The sequence below is a fragment of the Octopus sinensis genome, linkage group LG5 (assembly GCF_006345805.1).
Source record: "Octopus sinensis linkage group LG5, ASM634580v1, whole genome shotgun sequence".
Lineage (NCBI taxonomy): Eukaryota > Metazoa > Mollusca > Cephalopoda > Octopoda > Octopodidae > Octopus > Octopus sinensis.
In genome coordinates this window covers 99,635,268-99,659,446 of record NC_043001.1, presented here as the reverse complement: position 1 = coordinate 99,659,446, position 24,179 = coordinate 99,635,268, and the positions used below count along the sequence as shown (strand labels likewise).

The 24,179-nt window shown below is 37.6% G+C and overlaps 1 protein-coding gene across 2 annotated transcripts in view; it reads right to left on the bottom strand.

Annotated features, from left to right (window-relative positions):
• Positions 1-3,840: 3,840 nt before the first annotated feature.
• LOC115212004 (ropporin-1-like protein) overlaps positions 3,841-24,179 on the bottom strand; it is a 28,546-nt gene continuing 8,207 nt past the window's right edge. For both annotated transcript variants that reach the window (XM_029780794.2, XM_036502978.1), the window contains exons 2-6: positions 23,097-23,250; positions 14,827-14,950; positions 11,643-11,804; positions 10,278-10,453; positions 3,841-3,922 (exon numbers count right to left, since the gene is read on the bottom strand). In XM_029780794.2, the coding sequence (XP_029636654.1) occupies positions 3,847-3,922; positions 10,278-10,453; positions 11,643-11,804; positions 14,827-14,950; positions 23,097-23,236 (678 nt within the window). In that variant the 5' untranslated portion in view covers positions 23,237-23,250 and the 3' untranslated portion in view covers positions 3,841-3,846. The remainder of the gene's footprint in view (positions 3,923-10,277; positions 10,454-11,642; positions 11,805-14,826; positions 14,951-23,096; positions 23,251-24,179) is intronic.

Genomic DNA, 24,179 nt, shown 5'->3' with positions numbered 1-24,179 from the left:
CACGACTATAAGATACCCGGTTTTGGTTAAACTGCACCGCAAAATGTGGGAGTAGTTAGGAATCTAAATCGTAGGAGACAGACACTCACACAACTTCACTTTTATATATATAGATAGACAACGTTTTTTTCCCTTCTAAGTAATAAAGTAGGCTTGCGGTATGATAAGGTTGTCCTGGTTTTGTATATGTGTTCTATCACTCTTTTCATCCTGATGACGGGAGCCATTGCCATGATATGCATCATCTGCTAGCTATGGTGATGTGCTCCCGAAATGGCCATAGATGATGTGTTTAGTTTAATTGGTGAACAAATTATATTCTGTGTGGACGTATTTTTTTATTAGAAAAAAAAAATCTTTATTCATGGATTATTACCTTTTGGTGTGAGTGAAGTAAATATAACGTTTTAGTTGATTTATTCTTTATTTGTTTACCCGCTTTCTCAACTTTTTCAGCAAGACATATATTTAGTATTTTAAAGTATTTTATAAATTTTTAGTGGTCTTTTGATAGGGTGTTCCTAAACGTTCTTTTTTTTTTTTTTTGCATATATGTATATTTTTACCTTGGTAGTTTTCTGTATTTGTGTGTCTTATATATTTTGATTTATATATTTATTTCTTTATTGCCCACAGGAGGTTAAACATAGAGAGGACAAACAAGGATAGACAAAGGGTTTAAGTCAATAACATCGACCCTAGTGTAACTGGTACTTATTTAATTGACCCCGAAAGGATGAAAGGCAAAGTCAACCTCGGTGGAATTTGAACTCAGAACATAATGGCATACAAAATATGGCTAAGCACTTCGCCTGGCATGCTAATGTATCTGCCAGCTCGCCGCCTTACTTTGATTTATATATTATGAAAGCCATGGTAATATTTATTGATGATATGATGTATGTTTGTGGTTTGATACCGTATATAGTCGTTAACTCATTTTAATGTTTGTACTATAACCAATGTTTAATTATCCTTGCCTCATTTATTTGAGCACTTCTTTTTTGCAGTCCTATTAAACCTTTGTCACTTTTGAAAGAAACAATAGTTATTCTTGACGTATATATACATACACACACACATATATATATATGTGAACGAGTACACTGAAGAATTCAGGGTAGAGGTAGGGGTCTACCAAGGTTCAGTCCTCAGCCCCCTCCTATTTATCATAGCCCGCCAAGCAATAACAGAGGAATTCAAGACAGGATGCCCCTGGGAGCTCCTCTATGCTGACGACCTTGCTCTAATTGCTGAGTCACTATCAGAACTAGAAGAGAAGTTTCAAGTATGGAAACAAGGATTAGAATTGAAGGGCCTTAGAGTCAACCTAACTAAAACCAAAGTCTTAGTAAGTAGGAAGGCAAACAAACCACAAATCCCTTCAGGTAGATGGCCTGCTCGATCTGTAGTAGAGGCATAAGTAGAAACTCTATAAGATGTACCCAGTGTAATCTATGGACACATAAGAGGTGCAGTAATATCAAAGGAAGGCTAACTGGGAAGATAGTTTTTGTATGTGCCAGATGCTCAGGAGCAATAAACACTGAAAATGCGCAGTGAACAACTTCCACCACATTCCAGAGAGAAAAACTAGAAGTAGTTGATAGCTTCCGTTACCTTGGTGACCAAGTCAGTAGCGAGGGGAGGATGTGCTGAAAGTGTAGCTGCTAGAAAAAGAATAGCCTGGGCAGGATGAAGTGGTGAAGCACGACCTTTGAACTTTAGGCCTCACCAAGGAAATGACTACTGACCGAGACTTTTGGAAATATGCTGTGATTGTGAAGACCCGGGAAGCCAAATGTGACCATAACCTCGTGGCCTATGCCAGGGGCATAACCAGCCCACTTATGCGTACCTTCCCTTCATTGAACACTGCTTGCGAAGACCTGTTGAGGCGAGTGAAAGCAAAAATCAAAATCAAAATCAAAATCGATGATTGGCATTCGTGCTAGCGGGGTGAAAAAAAGCACCATACGAGTGTGATTGTTGACAGAGTGACTAACCAGTTTCTGTGCCAGTGGTACATAAAAGGCGCCATTTGAGTGTGATCATTACCAGCATCGCCTTACTGGCACTTGAGCCCCATGCTAGTACGGTGCTAAGAGCACCATCCGAGCGTGATCGTGCCAGAGCAGCTAACTGGCTTCCGTGCTGGTGGCACGTGAAAGGCACCACTTGAGGGCATGATCTGTACCAGTATCGCCTTACTGGTACCTGTGCCAGGGGCATGTGTAAAAAGATTTGAGTGAGGTCGTTGCCAGTACTGCCTGACAGGCCCCCATGCCGGTGGCACATAAAAGCACCCACTACACTCTCGGAGTGGTTGGCATTAGGAAGAGCATCCAGCTGTAGAAATTCTGCCAGATCAAGATTGGACCCTGGTGCAGCCATCTGGTTTGCCAGTCCTCGGTCAAATTGTCCGACCCATGCCAGCATGGAAAGCGGACGTTAAACGATGATGATGAAGATGATATATACACACATACATACATATATATATATATATACACATACATACATATATATATACACATACATACATATATATGTATATATACACACACACACACATATACATTATGTAATATTTGTAGCCACTCCTCAGTACTGGACATCTCCTCTGCTAGAGATGATAGCAGCTCGCTTCTGCATGCAATATATATATTTGAAGCGAATGCACAATTGCTGATTTTGCAACATGCAAAAAAGCTAGTTCTAAAATCTAAGAGATCAATGCAGTAGTTGTAGTGACAAGTAATATTCATAGCTACTTTAACATGAGTTCTGAAGTGCTGGAACTCACAAGCTGACCACGTCAGCTACAGATAACAGTTTAAGGGAGACATTCCCTCACACTTCACCCTTTGTCTTTCCATTCAAAAAATAGCTATGAGATCTTTTCTCCATCTACTTTGAAGAGAGGTTATAGACCACTGGACACTGGGGTCTGAAGAAATGACATAAAGCTAAGTGCTTTATGAATGTGAAACCCATGGTAACCCCATAGACTGGCCATAACTATCTTTATTTAATAACTCTACTGGTCTATAACTTAGGGTGTGCTTCTATTTCAAATTTATGATTGACTGATGATATATATATATATGGAGTGAGCAAATAATTTCATTACAATAGTTTCCATCTAATATCAATGTCATGAATATTGCTGTATTATGTAGCAATAACTTTTATGCCTAATTCTGAAGAGTTGAATTCAATAAAATGTCAATGACACTTCACAAATCAACAATTGCATAGACTTTTGCATAATGTTAGAATATTAGTGATAAAAAGGGCATCTGACCATCAATAAATTCCATCCAACCCATGCAAGTATAGAGAAGAGGATGTTGAAATGATGCTACTTCTGTCTCCTTGTCACACTCTAACCTTTCATCATCTGACACAAGAGCACCTGCTCCAATGTCCCCTCCCCTCTCAAAGATTCCTTGTCTTCCAAGTTATTTGGTGACACTTGGAAGGGCATCCAGTTGTAAAACCATGCCAAAACTGACCTCACTTGTGCTGGTGCCACATAAAAAGCACTCAGTCCACTCTGCAGGAAGGGCATCCAGCCATAAAAACCATGCCTGACCAGCTGCTGTCAAGCTGTCCAACCCATGCCAACATGGCAGGTGGACATTAAATGATGATGATGATATTCACTGAAAACATAGAAAGCTTTCAAAAATTTCATATTGTAAGAAAATATTTAAATAAAAAATGTTTAATAATAAATAAAAAATTTTTTAATATTTAAATAAAAAATAAAAATTCAAAATTTACATATATATAATCTTCAGTTTATTTATCAATCATATATTGCTTTTTCTTTTCATTAAATCAGTCTTTCATGGACCAAGTAGGACAGTCACTGGCTTTGAAAAAACTTGGTTGCACAAAGCCATTATTTTTATTTCTGAAATAGATTTCAAGATGAGAATAATATAATTAAATTTCAGTAAATGTAAGCCTAATTACATGCATGATTTATTTCTTAATTAGACAATCAAAGTGTACAAACGTTTTATTATTTAATTCAATTTCATTCAAATTAATTATATTTAAATTTTATTAAATTGATAAATATTTTAGGATAAGATTAATATTTGAATTACTTTGGGTAATGGATTAGCAGTTTTTTTTAGATATGACACGAAAAGAAAGGATATGTTAAATCCAGTTTAGCTTAATATTTGTTCCAAATGTTAGAGTTATGATTACATTTGTTCATCATCATCGTTTAATGTCCATTTTCCGTGCTAGCATGGGTTGGACGGTTCGACCGGGGTCTGGGATGCCAGAAGGCAGCATCAGGCTCCAGTTTGATCTGGCAGTGTTTCTACAGCTGGATGCCCTTCCTAACACCAACTACTCCGTGAGAGTAGCTTTTTACCTGCCACTGGCACAGAAGCCAGTCAAGGTGGCACTGGCATCGGCCACATTCGGATGGTGCTTTTTATGTGCCATCGGCACAGGTATCATAACTACAATTTCCATTTGATATTTATTTTAATATTGATGTACTTGACTCAATAGGTCTCCTCAAGCACATCAGGTCATGTGACACAGGCACAGAAGCCAGTCAAGGCGGCACTGGCTTCGGCCACATTGGATGGTGCTTTTTACATGCCACCGGCACAGGTATCACAACTACAATTTCCATTTGATATTTATTTTGACCGAGATCTCTGGAGATATGCTATGACTGCAAAGCCCTGACAAATAGTGTGAGTTCATGGCTGCTTCCTGCACCAGTTTTGCTTAGCCCAAGCCCATCCAAAGTACCTTGGATTGCAGAACGATCTGCTGTGCTTACCTTGGAACGTAGGGCGACTTGCTGTGCTTGAGGAGACCTATCGAGTCAAGTATGTCAACATCAAAATAAATATCGAATGGAAATTGTAGTTGTGATACCTGTACCAGTGGCATGTAAAAAGCACCATCCGAACGTGGCCAATGCCAGCGCTGCCTTGACTGGCTTTTGTGCCGGTGGCACATGACCTGCTGTGCGTGAGGAAAACTATTGAGTCAAGTACATCAACATCAAAATAAAATTTGTTATATTTAAAATTTTAATATTTTCTTTGGGGCTACACCAATATTAATTAACAGGATCATAATTAGCCATGTAGGGATCCCTGATAATATACATAAAAATATTGTTTGTGTGTATATGTGTGTGTATATATATATACATATATATAGAAACAGTAATATATACATACATATACAACTGCTACATCACTTGCATGTACAACTGGCAATGTGTAATAGTTGTAAGCCAAGCAGTATCATTTGTTTCCAAGTTTTTGTGAAAATATGTCTAGTCATGGGGGAAAATAATATTTTATGAAAGCAGGAAAAGATTAACAAACAGAAAGGGCATCCAGCTGTAGAAAGGATTCTCAAAAAATTCTATCCAACCCATGTGAGCATAGAAAAGTGAATGTTAAATTAATGATGATGATATATATATATATATATATATATATATATATATATATATATATATATATAATATCAGCAACAGCAGCAGCAATAATGGATAGGTGTACACAGAAACATAATGGAGTAATGGAGGGCCCCTTGTAGGCCAGACTAAATAACTACAGGTCCTCTTTGAGAATCCCAGAGAGGTGCAACAGTAAGCCATTAATAAGCTATATATGGGGATTAAAAGAAGAAGGAACGCCATACAAAATTGACTGGAAGCTGCTGGAACAACCTGGGCCAAACCTCAACAGAAGGAGACGGTGCAAATGTTGCTTGGCTGAAAGGATAATGATCCTAAAAATATATATGATCTGGATGCCTTATTGAATTCATCATCATCATCGTCATCGTTTAACATCCATTTTCCATGCTAGCATGGGTTGGACGGTTCGACCAAGGTTTGGGAAGCCAGGAGGCTGCACCAGGCTCCAGTCTGATCTGGCAGTGTTTCTACAGCTGGATGCCCTTCCTAACGCCAAACACTCCATAAGTGTAGTGGGTGCTTTTTACGTGCCACCAGCACAGATGCCAGGGGAGGCTGGCAACGGCCACGATCAGCTGGTGCTTTTGAAATTCTTAGATGACATCCTTATGTCAGAAAATTCATCTTTTAGAAACGTGGTCAGAGAACTGGAGAAAAAATGCACTCAAACTGCCCCATTTTAGCCTCAGCAAGAATTATTGAAAGGGAGGTAACTCTTCTTTCCTACTTTTGCATATGGCTCATCTCAGATTACAATATCCACTATGGCCTTTCCTTTATTGAAAGAATGTGATTTGAAGATTTGATGACCTCCCTCACTGGCTCATCATGAAGAAGGTGTTGTGCAGTTACTATTTTTTTATAGCCTGCTTATTGCTTCTTTCGTGGAGAGAATGAGAGTTTACAACTTCTCTTCAGCCTCCACAAATAATACTTCAGGTCTGATTTTTTTCCATCTCAACTGATTACTGTTTTATAATGTTCCTCTAGCTTTACTTTTAATAAGTGGCTGGTCTCAACTTTAGATTTACTGCTACAATTGCATGGGGCAGGATATAGAGAGCTGTTGGTCATAATCTTTTCTGGTGGATGCTTTGTTTGGGAAAACGTAATGCTGAAAGGTAAATCTACTCTTTAATACTGTCCGACTGCTGTATAAATCTCAGGTCTCAATTTATTTCTAACAAGTTTCTGATATAAGATGGCAAATATTCTTGATTATGATATCTTTGCTTTTAGAAATGATACCAAAGCTTGCAGGGTGGTTGTTATTCTGAATTTTTACATACCTTATCATCTTTTATTGTTATGTATCTGGATTATCACTTATGACTTTTGCTCTGTGTTCTGGGCTGTGGGCAAATCTTTTCTTTGTATGATTAGTGGAAATAAACATTGTTGTCAGGTGAAGGTAACTTGTGACCTCTGTATATCACAGGGTGATTTTATCTACCAAGAATCTGCACCACAGATGACGGTGAGCTCTGATATCTCACCACTGGTCCTCTTGGAATACTATCTTTGTGAATTCTGAGAAGATTGTAAGTATGTGTTAACCTACTGTAATGTTGATTCAACTATCTCTATTCAGTCAATGTCAAATGATCTTTGTTCATTTATGATAGCTTTCTTTTGATTATCAGAGTCAGATCATTCATTATTTTTATAAATTGTCCTTAGTGAGTCTGGCTATTATTTGCATGTTCCAGCCTTTTCATCGCCACAGATACTTTGCCTTTGTCTACTAGTAGTACGATTATATTCGTATCACTTAGTAGTGTTGTCGTAGCTCCTTTTTTTTTTTATCCCATTCAAGATGTTTGTTTTGAGAAACTTGGTTTTCTTAGTGTATGTCTTAATTTCCATTTCAACTTCTCAACCTGAGTTTTAAGTCTTTTCAAAGTTACCTCTCAGATGGGAGTACAGCGTGTTAAGTATAGCAACCACTTGATGGCAATTGGAAAGTTGAAATTTTTGTTTAAACAAAGGTTTCAGCATAAACAGTGCATATTGATGGGGACAACTGTCTTCACATGTGGATGTTCAATCTCGATGTGTCTCATGTTACAAGCTTTCAACTTCTCATTTCATGTGTTTGGCTTGTCTTGAATCAATCTATTGATTGGTGTAATCTATTGTTGGTGTAACATTCAGGTGTTGGCTAAAAACAGATAAATATCCTACTGGTCAACAAACTGTGAAATATCTTTATTTTCCTTTATGCAAAGTGAGCAACAGGATATATTTTCACCTGCTTCAAGTTCCATAGTTAAAGTCTTAAAAGTGTTCTTTTAGGTTTTCCTACTACATGCTCTGTAATACATATAAATATTTATTATTTACTTCATCACATTGACAAGTGCACATACAGCTAAGTCCTTCATTGTCCTCTTCATCATCATCATCGTTTAACGTCTGCTTTCCATGCTAGCATGGGTTGGACGATTTGACTGAGGTCTGGCGAACCAGATGGCTGCACCAGACTCCAATCTGATCTGGTAGAGTTTCTACAGCTGGATGCCCTTCTTAATGCCAACCACTCCGAGAGTGTAGTGGGTGCTTTTACGTGCCACCAGCACGAGGGACAGTTAGGTGTTACTGGCAATGGCCATGCTCAAATGGTGCTTTTCATGTGCCACCTGCACAGGAGCCAGTCCAGCGACACTGGCAACAACCTCGCTTGAAAGTTTTTTTTTTACGTGTCACCAGCACATGTGCTAGTAAGGCAACGCAGGTAACGATCATGCTCGAATGGAGTTTTTAACGTGCCATTGGCATGGAGACCAGCTTCTTGCTCTGGCAACGATCTCACTTGTATGGTACTCTTAGCGCTTCACTAGCAACAGATGCCAGTCACCGAGTTTGATTTTGATTTCACTTGCCTCAACTGGTCTTCGCAAGCAGAATTTAGTGTCCAATGAAGGAAAGGCACGCATAAGCGAACTTGTTACATCCCTGGCATAGGCCACAGGGTTATGGTCTCACTTGCGCTTGCTGAGTCTTCTCAAGCACAGCATATTTCCAAAGGTCCCGGTCACTAGTCATTGCCTCAGTGAGGCCCAATGTTTGAAGGTCGTGCTTCACCACCTCATCCTAGGTCTTCCTGGGTCTACCTCTTCCACAGGTTCCATCAACTGCTAGGGTGTGACACTTTTTCACACAACTATCCACATCCATTCTCGCCACATGACCATACCAGTGCAGTCATCTCTCTTGCACACCACATCTGATGCTTCTTAGGTCCAACCTTTCTCTCAAGGCACTAATACTCTGTCGAGTATGCACACTGACATTACACATCCATCAGATCATACTGGCTTCATTCCTTGCGGGCTTATGCATGTCCTCAGCAGTCACAGCCCATGTTTCACTGCCATGTAGCATGGTTGTTTGTACACATGCGTCATACAGTCTACCTTTTACTCTGAGCGAGAGGCCCTTTGTCTCCAGCAGAGGCCAGAGCTCTCTGAACTTAGCCCAGGCTATTATTCTAGCAGCTACACTTTCAGCGCACCCTCCCCCCCGCTACTGACTTGGTCACCTAGGCAATGGAAGCTATCAACTACTTCTAGTTTTTCTCCCTGGAATGTGACGGAAGTTGTGCTCTGCATATTTTCAGTGTTATTTATAGCTCCCAAGCATCTGCCACGTACAAAAACTATCCTCCCAGTTAGCCTTCCTTCGATGTTGCTGCATCTCTTATGTGTCTGTAGCTTACACTGGGTACATCTTATAGAGTTTCTACCTACACCTTTTCTACAGATCGAGCAGGGCCATCTACCTAAAGGGATTTGTGGTTTGCCTGCCTTCCTACTTATTAGGACTTTGGTTTTAGTTAGGTTGACTCTAAGGCCCTTCGATTATAAACCATTTTTCCACACCTGAAACTTCTCTAGTTCTGAGTCAGCAATTAGAACAAGGTCATCAGCATAGAGGAGCTCCCAGGTGCCTCCTGTCTTGAATTTCTCCATTATTGTCTGGTGGACTATGATAAATAGGAGGGGGCTCAGGAGTGAAGCCTGGTGGACCCCTACTGCTACCTGGAATTCTTCACTGTACTCGTTGCCAACCCTCACCTTACTGACAGCGTCCCTGTACATGGCCTGCAGCTGTCTTACCAGAAATATAGCATCAGTGGTGCTTTTCCCTAGCACGAACCCAAACTGACTCTCTCCCTAATTAGTTTGGCTATGACCCCCTCCATGATCTTCATTACCTGATCCAACAGCTTGATACCTCTGTAATTATTTGTATCTAAAGTGTCACCTTTATCTTTGTAGCAGTTGACTATTATGCTGCTACACCAGTCATTGGGTATGACTCCTTCCTGTATCACCTGGTTAACTATACAGGTGTCCAGGCTATAGCTGACACTGCCAGATATTTTTTGTGTACAACAAAAATAAATATAAGTTCTCTTCATGGGCAGAAGCATGACAGGGTACTTGTTCCTTGATGAGTGATCAATGAACTGTATAAGTCAGGACAATTTTTCTTTATTTTTAAGATAGAGTAGGATGTGTTCACATCTGTTTCCAAATCTAGAACTAACTACTTTAATTTTTGTTAAGTTTTCTTAAAGGAAATTCAATAAATTTTCCAATGTAAATCATTTAAAAGCAAGTAGAATGATAAACGTATTTAAATTCTTAAATGTTATTCCATTAACATAATATTATACTACATTATATTATTAGCCAGAAATAAAAATCTTAAACTGCTATTAAAACTATATGCATCCTAAAATCTTATACTCTTTTATTCTTTATATATTCAAAAGGAAATAACTACTTACGCCGTCATTTTGAAATATGCAATTAGTTCTTTTGCATTTTCTGCTGGAATTCCTCCATCCAGTTGTATAAAACGATTAAAAAAGAATTCAAAATCATTATAAAGTATTCGACTTGGTCCACCTTCTGGGTCATCAGTTATGATATCACATATGTTCTTTAAAGCAGATTGGATATCCTGAAAGAGGTAAGTAAAATTATATTTTTTTACCAGTTTTAGTCATTATCTGCACTATGTTGGAGCTTTGCCTTCAAAAGATTTATTTTTTTTAGTCAATTAAATTGGCTTCAGTACTTTGTTTGAAACTTATTCTATAGATCTCATGAGAAATGAAAGACATTTATTTTTGTTTGATCCATGGTACCTTGTCTACATTACACTGATATGTATGCACGTACAAATGTGTATACAATAATCCCTTGACTATCACAGGTGTTACATTCCAAAACCTCCCACAAAAATAACAAATAACTATCAGCCACAGAAAGCTGTGATATATTGAGGAGTCTGTGATATAAATTTACATTTATTAACCAGAAAAATCCACAATGTACTGGAGGCACAATAGATGAACCACGATATATTGGGGATGCAACAGGGGAACCATGATGTACTGAGTGCACGATAGGTGAAGCGCAAAATGGCGAGTGATTGCTGTGTATACATTTGTATGTACATATGTGCATGCATGTGTGTGTGTATGCATGCATACATGCATGTACATGTGTGTAGAAGCACGCATATGTTATGTTTGTGTACATGTGTATGTGCGTGCATGAATATATAAATATATATATGCAATGTATGTGCATGTGTACATGTTCACATGCATACATGTGTGTGCATATGTATGTATGTGTGAACATACATACATATTTATGTATGAAGTATTGATCAACATAAAATAATTGGGAAATACATTTGTCTAAGGTGGCAAGCAGCAGACTAGAACCTAGAATGACCTGGTTGCAAAGCAGACTTCTTAACCACATGACTAAGCATGTAGTTATGTGAGAGGAAATTTTATGAGAGTCATCTATCAATAATTATTTAAAAAAATCTATTTAAGTAGATTCCCATGGAATGTTTTAGAATCAAAAGGTTTTATTAAAAACAAAATTAAAAGATTATAGAAAGAAAAACTAGCTACTGATGGGGAAATTTAAAAAGATTAAAAATTATTATATATCCAAAAGTATTTGGTCTGAGTTTTAAACATTCCTCAGCTAAAAATACATGTTAAGAAAATGCAGCAGCTTAAGACCGAAAAGTCAATGTAAGAGAAAATAATTAAAGATAAAATGGAGCCAACCAAACAATTGAGTGGAGTTGCACTTGAGATAAAAGTAAAGAAACAAATTCTTACAATAGAAATGGTTACAACTGCAATAACAAGAAATTCTCTCCAACTGAACATTCCATTTAAATTTCCAACATGAAGTATTTCATCCAGAAGTTCTTTTGGAAGGGACAGTGCTTCCCATTTTTCTTCAATTATTTGTCTAGTAACATCGACAAAACTAGAAAGCTGAAATATAATCGTTTAAAAATGATTTATTGTTTGTTTGTTTGTTTTTATGTATATACATACATACATACATAGATACATACATGCATACATACATACATGCATTTATGAAACAAAATTAAAAAGGATTATCTTGTAGTCTTAGTCTTATTTTCATCTGTTACAGTTTATTTACAAGCTCTTGTTGCTTGTTTTAACCATTACTGTTAACTTTTTATTTGACTTATTTGACTATTTAGCAAATAAATAGGTTTTGATGCTTCAGGTTTAAAATAATTAGTATTACCCTAGCTGTCTTTTAGTCTGTATAATTGCAAATATCACCCCTTGACATTTTTCTTTCAAATAAAGTTGTAATCACTAACAGCCTGCCACTGACCACAGGAGGTTGTAGGGTATTAAATTTATTTATTGGAAGTCAATACTATTCACCCATGGAAAGAGCTAACAATGGTTTAAGTTTGATAGATAAAAATACATAACTTAGTCCTACATTGACCAAATTCCTTCCTTATTTTTCTTTTCTTTGGCAAATGGCTTGTTTCCGCATTCAAGAAGATAGCTTTGGTAAAGTGGATTCTATATATATTCAGTTGATCAATTGATCGATTGATAATATTGTACCATGAACACACTCAAACAGCTGCAAGCCTATAATAATGAATAACTGTGTATAACCCATTATTTCTATCTATTATATGTATCACTCTGTAAAAGAATACCATTGTGACTCGGTAAAGGAAGCATTGTCGTTGTTGTAACATCTGCTTTCCATGCTGGCATGAGTTGGACGGTTTGACTGGGGGCTGGCAAGCCAGAAGGCTGCATACAAATTTGATTAGTGAGGGACTTTGATTTCAAATTACCTGGAGTACAATCACCACCATAACCATCATCATACCTTTCTTTCCATGGATTTAATAGATTTTATGAGGTATAAAAACGCTCTTCTTATTCCCAGTCCTTTCAATCGTCTCTTACTAAAAACATGCAGAAATATGGTATACCAATTCCAAAACACAGTATCCCCAAGGAAAGGACTGGGATCAAATGATTCAAATTGTGAATTTTGCCAAAAGAGACACTAAACGTATTACTTTACAATATCATAAGATTGAAATGGATATAAGTTATCACTTGCTCCTTTCTACATGAATAGTGAATGTCTTCCAAAAGAGAGAAGCAGCTGAATTTGAGCTTAGAGATGAACTCCAATTATCTTTTTAACATTTAGGATTAGATGGAATTTGTTGTTCAGTTGAATGTTGAGGAATAGAAGAAGCAGCTTGCCTGTTAACTAAATAAACTGAATATTAAGATACAATTAAAGATTACAAATATAATAAAATATGCTGCCGCCTTGGAAACTTTCTTAAGCAAATTGGAAAATTGAAAGAATCAGTATAGAAATTTTACAATGTTTGAAAAACTGTTATCAATCCTTGTTGCTTAGAGATGAAGGCCAATTCTTCTTCAGAATTTACAAATCATGAAATTTTGCAACATCTTGGTAGCTGTAGAAAATAACTTCAGTTAATATTTTCCTGAATTCAGTGATGACAAATTTGTTTAGTGCAAAATTAATTTAAATTGCAGTTCAAAAATTCTTGGTTATTGTAAAGATAAATTTCTGGCGCGGTTCATTTTTATTCAGATGCAAGTGACATAATCAATGAGAAGTTACAGAATTTTAGCCCATGATGTATGATTCCTTGGCAAAATTGGTAGAAAGAGCCATACATACATTACATCCATTTTGTCATCGTATCTTATTGAGTCAAGCTTTTCAATTATTTTACAAATGAAAACAGAGCAACAAACTAAACAGGAAATTATTTAAAAAAATAATGATCTGTGTTATGCCTTTTCAAGCACTCCTTCATGTATCCAATAATTGACAAAATGGGCTAAACACAAGCATTTTCCTTGACCATAACCTTTGAAATATAATGAACTGCAATATCCTATCATTGCACTGGAATTTTGTTTATTAAAGCATGCCTCAATAACTTTTGTTTGTTAAGTAATTAGTTACAAATATAAAAGTGGGGGAAAAAAACTTTCATCCATTCTAAAATCCATCAGCATTTTCTATTACTATTAAATTTGTAAAACTACATTATACAAATATTTCAGTAAATGCATAGGAACTAATATAGCCCAACTCCTGTCAGCATGGAAAACAGACATTAAATGGTGGTGGTGGTGGTGGTGGTGGTGGCAGCAGTGGCAGTGATGGTGGTGAAAAATAAGAGTTTCAGTATTTCATGCATATTATTTAGTAAATCTACTTTGTTTCAGACAATCTTTGAAACTAAGGAGTAAAATATAGTGGAAAGGATGCATGGGACAACACAAGTTGGGGACCACTATCCTACAGTAAATATCTATGTTTTTCTTCCATTTAAGATCACAACATTTAGATAAATATATCTTAAAGTCTGTGACATAAAGGTAGAAACTATTTGTTGTATGTTACTTTCAACAAAACCAAAACTTTACCAACTAGAAATAGAAAGCACATCTTCCAGGAATCACACAAAAAGAGATGATCACACTGGAAGCTGTTGTTTGATATCCATTGTCAGATAAAAATGACAAAACAGTCATGGCTGGAACTCCTTTGATAATAAGGGCTATTCAACCAGTGCAAAACAGGCTAAACAACAATGTACTCCGTTGTTTGAACTAGCTGATGTGTAAGTATCAGGATAACCAAGTGGTTTAAAAACAAAACTCACAGTTACTGTACCTTAGCCACAAAATAGTCAATATGAACTCAATCTCTAAGACAAGTCAACTCAGGTAACAGAATTTATATACTTCTAAAAGCAAGGTATTCACATACAAAAGTTTACATCTAATCTTGCTGTCAGCTTTTCCAAAGTATCTTATGTATTTACAATTCTCCTTTTTTATTAATTAATACACCTTATTGACCCTTTAATGTATGGATTTTGATGATAAAATTTTTTAATAATAATGAAAAAATATCAAATAGTACATATAATAAAAATGGTACCTGTTTATGAAAGATCTTCAAAATACCTATTGTTAAACCTGAATCAGTTTTCTGTGTAGCCATTGGAATTTCATATCTTTCTTTCACAGGAGGTTCCTCTCCATTATAAAGAGCAACGAAATATCTAAAAGAGATAAAAAATTATACATCTTTAGATAAGAAGCAAAACAGTTTCTTATCTTTGTTTTTGATTTAGGTTCTAAATCTAGAACTAGCACGCACAGCCACTATGTAGCATTGCGATATAACAATGGCAACAAGGATTTCGTAGCACACAGCCACTATGTAGCATTGCGATATAACAGTGGCAACGAGGATTTCGTAGCACACACAGCCACTGTGTAGCATTGCGATATAACAGTGGCAACGAGGATTTCGTAGCACACACAGCCACTGTGTAGTATTGCGATATAACAGTGGCAACGAGGATTTCGTTACACACAGCCACTGTGTAGTATTGCGATATAAAAGTGATAACGAGGATTTCGTTACACACAGCCACTGTGTAGCATTGCGATATAAAAGTGATAACGAGGATTTCGTGGCACACAAACCCAGTGTGTAGTATTGAGATATAACAGTGGCAACGAGGATTTCGTTACACACAGCCACTGTGTAGTATTGCGATATAACAGTGATAACGAGGATTTCATGGCACAGACAGCCACTGTGTAGCATTCAGATATAACAGTGGCAACGAGGATTTCGTGGCACACACAGCCACTGTGTAGCATTGAGATATAACAGTGGCAACGAGGATTTCGTGGCACACACAGCCACTGTGTAGCATTAAGATATAACAGTGGCAATAAGGATTTCGTGGCACACACAGACACTGTGTAGCATTGAGATATAACAGTGGCAACGAGGATTTCGTGGCACACACAGCTACTGTGTAGCATTAAGATATAACAGTGGCAACGAGGATTTCGTGGCACACATAGCTACTGTGTAGTATTGTGATATAACAGTGGCAACGAGGATTTCGTGGAACACACAGCCACTGTGTAGCATTGAGATATAACAGTGGCAACAAGGATTTCTTGGCACACACAGCCACTGTGTAGCATTGAGATATAACAGTGGCAACGAGGATTTCGTGGCACACACAGCAACTGTGTAGTATTATGATATAACAGTGGCAACGAGGATTTCGTAGCACACACAGCCACTGTGTAGTATTGCGATATAACAGTGGCAACGAGGATTTTGTAGCACACAGCCACTGTATAGTATTGCGATATAACAGTGGCAACGAGGATTTTGTGGCACACACAGCCACTGTGTAGCATTGCGATATAACAGTGGCAACGAGGATTTCGTAGCACACACAGCCACTGTGTAGTATTGCGATATAACAGTGGCAACGAGGATTTTGTAGCACACAGCCACTGTATAGTATTGCGATATAACAGTGGCAACGAGGATTTTGTGGCACACACAGCCACTGTGTAGCATTGCGATATAACAGTGGCAACGAGGATTTCGTAGCACACACAGCCACTGTGTAGCATTGCGATATAACAGTGGCAACGAGGATTTCGTAGCACACACAGCCACTGTGTAGTATTGCGATATAACAGTGGCAACAAGGATTTTGTAGCACACAGCCACTGTGTAGCATTGCGATATAACAGTGGCAACGAGGATTTCGTAGGACACACAGCCACTGTGTAGTATTGCGATATAACAGTGATAACGAGGATTTCGTGGCACACACAGCCACTGTGTAGCATTGCAATATAACAGTGGCAACGAGGATTTCGTAGCACACATAGCTACTGTGTAGTATTGTGATATAACAGTGACAACGAGGATTTCGTGGCACACACATCCACTGTGTAGCATTAAGATATAACAGTGGCAATAAGGATTTCGTGGCACACATAGCTACTGAGTAGTATTGTGATATAACAGTGGCAACGAGGATTTCGTGGCACACACAGCCACTGTGTAGCATTGAGATATAACAGTGGCAACGAGGATTTCGTGGCACACACAGCTACTGTGTAGCATTAAGATATAACAGTGGCAACGAGGATTTCGTGGCACACATAGCTACTGTGTAGTATTGTGATATAACAGTGGCAACGAGGATTTCGTGGAACACACAGACACTGTGTAGCATTAAGATATAACAGTGGCAACGAGGATTTCGTGGCACACATAGCTACTGTGTAGTATTGTGATATAACAGTGGCAACGAGGATTTCGTGGCACACACAGCCACTGTGTAGCATTGAGATATAACAGTGGCAACGAGGATTTCGTGGCACACACAGCAACTGTGTAGTATTATGATATAACAGTGGCAAGAGGATTTCGTAGCACATACAGCCACTGTGTAGTATTGCGATATAACAGTGGCAACGAGGATTTCGTGGCACACACAGCCACTGTGTAGTATTGCGATATAACAGTGGCAATGAGGATTTTGTTGCACACACAGCCACTGTGTAGCATTGCGATATAACAGTGGCAACGCGGATTTCGTGGCACACACAGCCACTGTGTAGCATTAAGATATAAAAGTGCCAACGAGGATTTCGTGGCACACACAGACACTGTGTAGCATTAAGATATAACAGTGGCAACGAGGATTTCGTGGCACACACAGACACTGTGTAGCATTAAGATATAACAGTGGCAACGAGGATTTCGTGGCACACATAGCTACTGTGTAGTATTGTGATATAACAGTGGCAACGAGGATTTCGTGGCACACACAGCCACTGTGTAGCATTAAGATATAAAAGTGCCAACGAGGATTTCGTGGCAGACACAGACACTGTGTAGCATTAAGATATAACAGTGGCAACGAGGATTTCGTGGCACACACAGCCACTGTGTAGTATTGTGATATAACAGTGGCAACGAGGATTTCGTGGCACATACAGCCACTGTGTAGCATTAAGATATAACAGTGGCAACGAGGATTTCGTGGCACACATAGCTACTGAGTAGTATTGTGATATAACAGTGGCAACGAGGATTTCGTGGCACACACAGCCACTGTGTAGCATTGAGATATAACAGTGGCAACGAGGATTTCGTAGCACACACAGCTACTGTGTAGCATTAAGATATAACAGTGACAACGAGGATTTCGTGGCACACACAGCCACTGTGTAGTATTATGATATAACAGTAGCAACGAGGATTTCGTGGCACACACAGCCACTGTGTAGTATTGTGATATAACAGTGGCAACGAGGATTTCGTAGCACACACAGCCACTGTGTAGCATTGCGATATAACAGTGGCAACGTGGATTTCGTGGCACACACAGCCACTGTGTAGCATTGCGATATAACAGTGGCAACGAGGATTTCGTAGCACACACAGCCACTGTGTAGCAGTGAGATATAACAGTGGCAACGAGGATTTCATAGCACACACAGCCACTGTGTAGCATTGCGATATAACAGTGGCAACGAGGATTTCATAGCACACACAGCCACTGTGTAGCAGTGAGATATAACAGTGGCAACGAGGATTTCATAGCACACACAGCCACTGTGTAGCATTGCGATATAACAGTGGCAACGAGGATTTCGTAGCACACACAGCCACTGTGTAGCAGTGAGATATAACAGTGGCAACGAGGATTTCGTAGCACACACAGCCACTGTGTAGCATTGCGATATAACAGTGGCAACGAGGATTTCATAGCACACACAGCCACTGTGTAGCAGTGAGATATAACAGTGGCAACGAGGATTTCATAGCACACACAGCCACTGTGTAGCATTGCGATATAACAGTGGCAACGAGGATTTCGTAGCACACACAGCCACTGTGTAGCATTGCGATATAACAGTGGCAACGAGGATTTCGTAGCACAAACAGCCACTGTGTAGCATTGCGATATAACAGTGGTAACGAGGATTTTGTAGCACACACAGCCACTGTGTAGTATTGTGATATAACAATGGCAACGAGGATTTCATAGCACACACAGCCACTGTGTAGCAGTGAGATATAACAGTGGCAACGAGGTTTTCATAGCACACACAGCCACTGTGTAGCATTGCGATATAACAGTGGCAACGAGGATTTCGTAGCAAAATATGAATACAGAAGGCATTTAAACAAATTTAAAAAAAGATATACCAAAAACCAAGAGGTGAGAAAAACCAATGGATTTATGGTATGATTTGTTCCAGGTCCCAGAACCACAAGCGAAAGTGTTCGAGGTCCCAGAACCACAAGCAAAAGCAAAACTGACACATAAGTCAAACAGGAAGAGAAAACCTACAGAAATGATGGAAATTAATGCTAAGAGAAAAAGATGTGCCAGTTTCTCACCAAGGAAATATAATTGATAAATTCAGGTTTAAAAAACTCAAAAAGGGGAGGTGTTGTGTTGAAGCCCCCAGACGATGAAGTAGGCTAGCCCAATACATAGATATAGAGGGGGAAGCCTAGATGTCGGGAGAGTAGCAGAGTAGAGAGAAGAGTAGAGTTGAGTAGAAGGCATCCGAACATGCAACATAACAGAAAGTGAGAGAGACAGGAAAGTGAAAGATGTATATACGTGTATATGAAATGGACATGTGTATATGTGTGTGTGTGTGCATGTGCGTGTGAGAGAAAGTGAGTGAAGGTGTGTGTTGTCATGTATGTATTTTTTTGCATGTATGTATAAGTGGCACTTGCTTTCTCTCTCTCTCTCTCACATAAACACACACACATCTTTCATATACATATACATAAATACATATGCATACATTTGTTTTGTCTGTATGTGTGCGTGTAAGTGTGCATGTAAGAGGAAGTGACTCCTCATAACATATAGAGAAATGGATGTCTTTTAATGAAATATTTTTGGTTGTGGCTTATTTTAATACAATATTTATGTGTACATTTTCATAAATTTTTGTCTGAATAGAATTCTACGCACATGTGAAACATCAGACAAAAGTGAAACATTAGAACAAATCAAAATATTGCCCAAAAATGACCTTAAAATTGTGTGACCTGACCTTGTTTCCGGGGTTATTTTATTAGTTAGAAAAGAGTTGTTGAGCCAAAAGCATAGGTTATTTGGTAGCCTTTATATTGGGTCATCCCATAAATAATGTGTTTTTTTAGACTTCTTTTATTTTTCAAAATTAACATAAAGTTGTTTTTTTAATCTAAAATATGCTCTCCTTCATTTTCTACAATGCTCTTCCAGCTATCTGGTAGACTTGCAAGGCCCCTCTTCCAAAATTTACTTGACTGTGATGAAAAATACTCCTCCAGTAATGTTCTGACCTCATCTACAGAATTCATATTTTTTCCATCCAAATGATTTTGAAGACTGCGGAAAAAATAATTATCAGATAGGTCAATGTCCAGCGAAAATGGTGGGTGAGGTACCATTTCCTATTGAAACTGATCCAGCCTTTGGAATGTCATCCTTGCTGTATGTGGCTGAGCATTATCCTGATGTAACAACACCTTCTGTCTTGAAACCAAAGATGGTAATTTTCCTTCTAGTGCTGATTTGAATGACTTGTTGACTGACCAAATCCAACCTTCTCTTCTAGTTCTTCAACAGTTATGATGACTGACCAAATCCAAGCTTCTCTTCTAGTTCTTCAACAGATATGATGAGATTTTGTTCCACTAGGGTTTGCAGAATGTTCTCATCGAGCTGTACAGATCTTGCAGGATGAGGCTCATCTTCTAGGTTGTAGTGTCTGGCTGAGAATTTCTGAAACCACAGTTGAGACTGGCTTACACTTATTGTCTGATCCCCATATACTTCATTAATATTCCTTGCACTTTTCGTTGCCACACTTCCATTATGGCTTTTAAAAAATAACTGTTAAAATCGAACTGTACGCTTCATAACTTGTACTAAGAAATTAAAATTACTAACTGTTTTTATAGCAAGTTGATGCAGATAGTTTATCTCGTCCCCCTCCGACTTTTAGTTCACGCAACTGGAAAAAGTGCATTACTTCTGGAATGACCCAACATATATAGATAGATGATAAGCAGCTATCTTTATCATAGTACAAATGTGACTAATTCAGAGAAACATTACTTTCATTATTCACACATTGTCACTCTCATTATGCAACACTGTGATTTTGGTCCAAATTGAAAGTGTCAAACTATTTCACTTTCTAATGAAACCTGGTCGTTGTAGAGCAGTGGCTTTCAAATAACTAAAGTTGGTTGTTGAGATAACGTAGAAAATATGTAAATGAAAATAAAGTTTATTTGGTAGCCGAAAGGTTACTGAATCATTTGATACCCCAAACATCAAAATTGGCAACTCAGTCTTCGAATGCATAAGGAACATATGCATACACACACATACAAACTCTTTTTTATATATATTTGCCTAACCAAATACTATTTCTGTTTCTCAGGGGTGTGCATGTGCCTGTATCAGCAGAAACTCTTAAAGCTTTATAATTGTAGTTAATTTTTCAACCTTAAATATTTAAAGTTGCATCGATGTCAGATGACTAGTTACATTAGTGTTGACTACGACATTCTAGGCCAGAAAGAAAACTGGTTGTAAATACTAAGTTTTTCCTCATTGAAGAACACACCAGCTAACATAGACTATTGAAATTTTTACTCTTACAGGAACCCATGAAATACATTCCATGTCTCAGAGAATTCCTAAATACAAATTATTATATAATTCTCTTGATCTTTCCTTTTCATAAAGTTAAATTGTGTAAGAGATTAAACAAAGCATAAAATTGTGTTTGAAATGTTTAGAAATTATAAATTTTCAGATGTGACAAAGAAGGTTTAAGAAAGTTGTCTTAACCGAGACCTTATTTAGATCCAATTCCTCTATAATTTCCCATTAAGAAGTATCAAGAAGTTTCCTTATTACTTTATGGAATATTCCATGAATGTATGAAAAACATTACAAATATAAAATGAATGTATCAAAAATGCATTTGCATATAATTAACCTGCTTATCACTGATTGTAATGGAATTCTTAATGACCTCTCACAAAATCCTAGGGATTTATGGGAGCTTCAATTGGAAAATGCTGGATATCAGAGTCTGAGCTAAGCAGACACAGGGAAACAAGACAATCTGGACTACAAAATAATGAGGTTGGAAAATCTCTCTATTAGATATAGATTCAGATGAATTCTAAGTGATGAATATGTTCATCATCATCACCACCATCACCACCACCAGCCGTCCAAGGATTTGGACCTGGAGATCTCCATTTCCAGTGACTTGAGGGCCACCTCCCAGTGGTGTTGGGCATCAACAAAGAGCCCTTGACTACAAGACAACCAAATTTTTTTTTTCCAAGGTCTGGGGTCACCCCTAAGCCCTAGACCATCACCTAATCACCCTTACCCATCTTGTTGCTTAACAACAATAGCAGCAGCAGCAGTAGGTAGAGGATACAGTTATAAAAGTATAACTGGAAGTTGCAACAAGACAACCTGCTGCAAGCCACAGACAAGATCTGTTGTAGAAGCAAGGTTCAGACCAAATTGAAGATAACTTAAGAATGGAATGGTAAAGTTACAGGTGTTAAGAGACAGGTATAGAAAGACGAAGAAATTGGAGAGCAGCAAACAATATCAGGTTAAGAGAAGAAAAACTAGGTTTCAATATTGTAGTGAAGTTGTAAGTAAGAGGTTTACAAATGTTCTGCTATGAGAAAATCAGAAACATGAACTGTTCCATTTTGCAAGTTTATATGTCAGTTTGAATTAAGACATCAATATAAAAAAGTGTGTGCAGAATGGCACTGGAATACTGAGGCTGAGAAGAAAGGAGCATAGAATTGTTAATTTACTGAATAAAAAAGCCTGGAAGAAAGTGGAAAAAAGAACTAGCTGTTGGTGAAGTAGCAGACATGTTAGTGAATGAAATACTAGATATCTGACATAATGGTATCAAGAATAAAGGAAATGCCATGACAAAAAGTAGCTAGATATATCAGAGTGATGAACTGAGTTATAAACGAAACAAAAGGTTATTCCATAACTGATTAGAAAGAGAATTAGCCTAAAAGAGATAGAGTTTGGGTTTGTATCAGAGCAAAGTACTACTGAAGCCCTCGATCAAGTGAGACATCTGGAGAAGTGATGATGACGATGATGACGACAATGACAATAATGTTGATGATGATGACAATGATGCTTGTAATTTAGATGTAATTACAATTCTACTTTAAAACAGTTCTTCAGACTATTAGCAATGATTATGTTGGTAAATATTCTTTCACTTAGTCCCATCAAAGAGTATATCAAATAAGAATGACAAAAAATTGAAACTCACGAAGTTGACCATCCTAGTATATCTTTAGGTTGGGTACGAATTGCAGCTTTAGTGAATTCTTTCATAATGTCAGGCAAGTCAAGAGGTATTTTAATTTGTTCTGAACAGTAGTAAGGTTCATCATTATTTGAAACAGGCATAGTTATCAATACTTCTGGAAAAAAAATTACAATATTCTGTAAAATTTTGTAAATTTTTTTTTATGAATTTGTATTTTATAATTCATTGCTTTTAAGATAGCTATAAACTCTCTAATACTAATTTTTACATGATATTTTTTTTATAATTTTATTTCTTATTTATGTAAAATATATATTCTTAAACTACTTAAATTCATTTATTACTTACTTTGAATATATATTTTATTGACAATATGATTGTGTTCAAGATATATATGACTACATTGACAATATTTCCAAATTTCCTTACAAGTTCTTCACTAAACACATTTATACATAAATGAAATTTTTTTGGCATTTCCTTCTCTCCAAAATAATACAGCATTTCCATTGATCCCATAATTTTACTATGTATGTATGATGTGTATTTCAAAATTATAAAGATCCTTCAATCATCCTAGCTCCAGCCTTCTCTCTGTTTCTTATTCTAGTTCTACTATTGGCATTTCTAATAGATGTAAAAACAAATATGCTGAAAGAAAACCATCAAAGTTGAGTACCATACGAACAAAGAGACAACTGTATATAGATATCCTCATTTCATTTAGTGTCTGCTTCCCATGCTGGCATGGGTTAGACAGTTTGACTGAAACTGGTAAGCTGGAGAGCTGCACCAGGTTCCAATCTGATTTGGCATGGTTCCTATAGCTGGACACCCTTTCTAACCCCAACAACTGGTGCTTTTTGTGTGCTGATGGCATGGGTGCCAGTTATGTAACACCAGCATCAGTCACAACTGTGAGTCCACTCGGCTCGACAAGTCTTCTCAAGCACAGCATATCGCCAAAAGTCTCAGTGATCACCTCCATGAGGCCCAAAATTCCAAGGGTGCTTTTTACGTGCCACTAGAAAGGGTGCCTGTTACATGACATCAGCATATATATATATATATATATATATATAT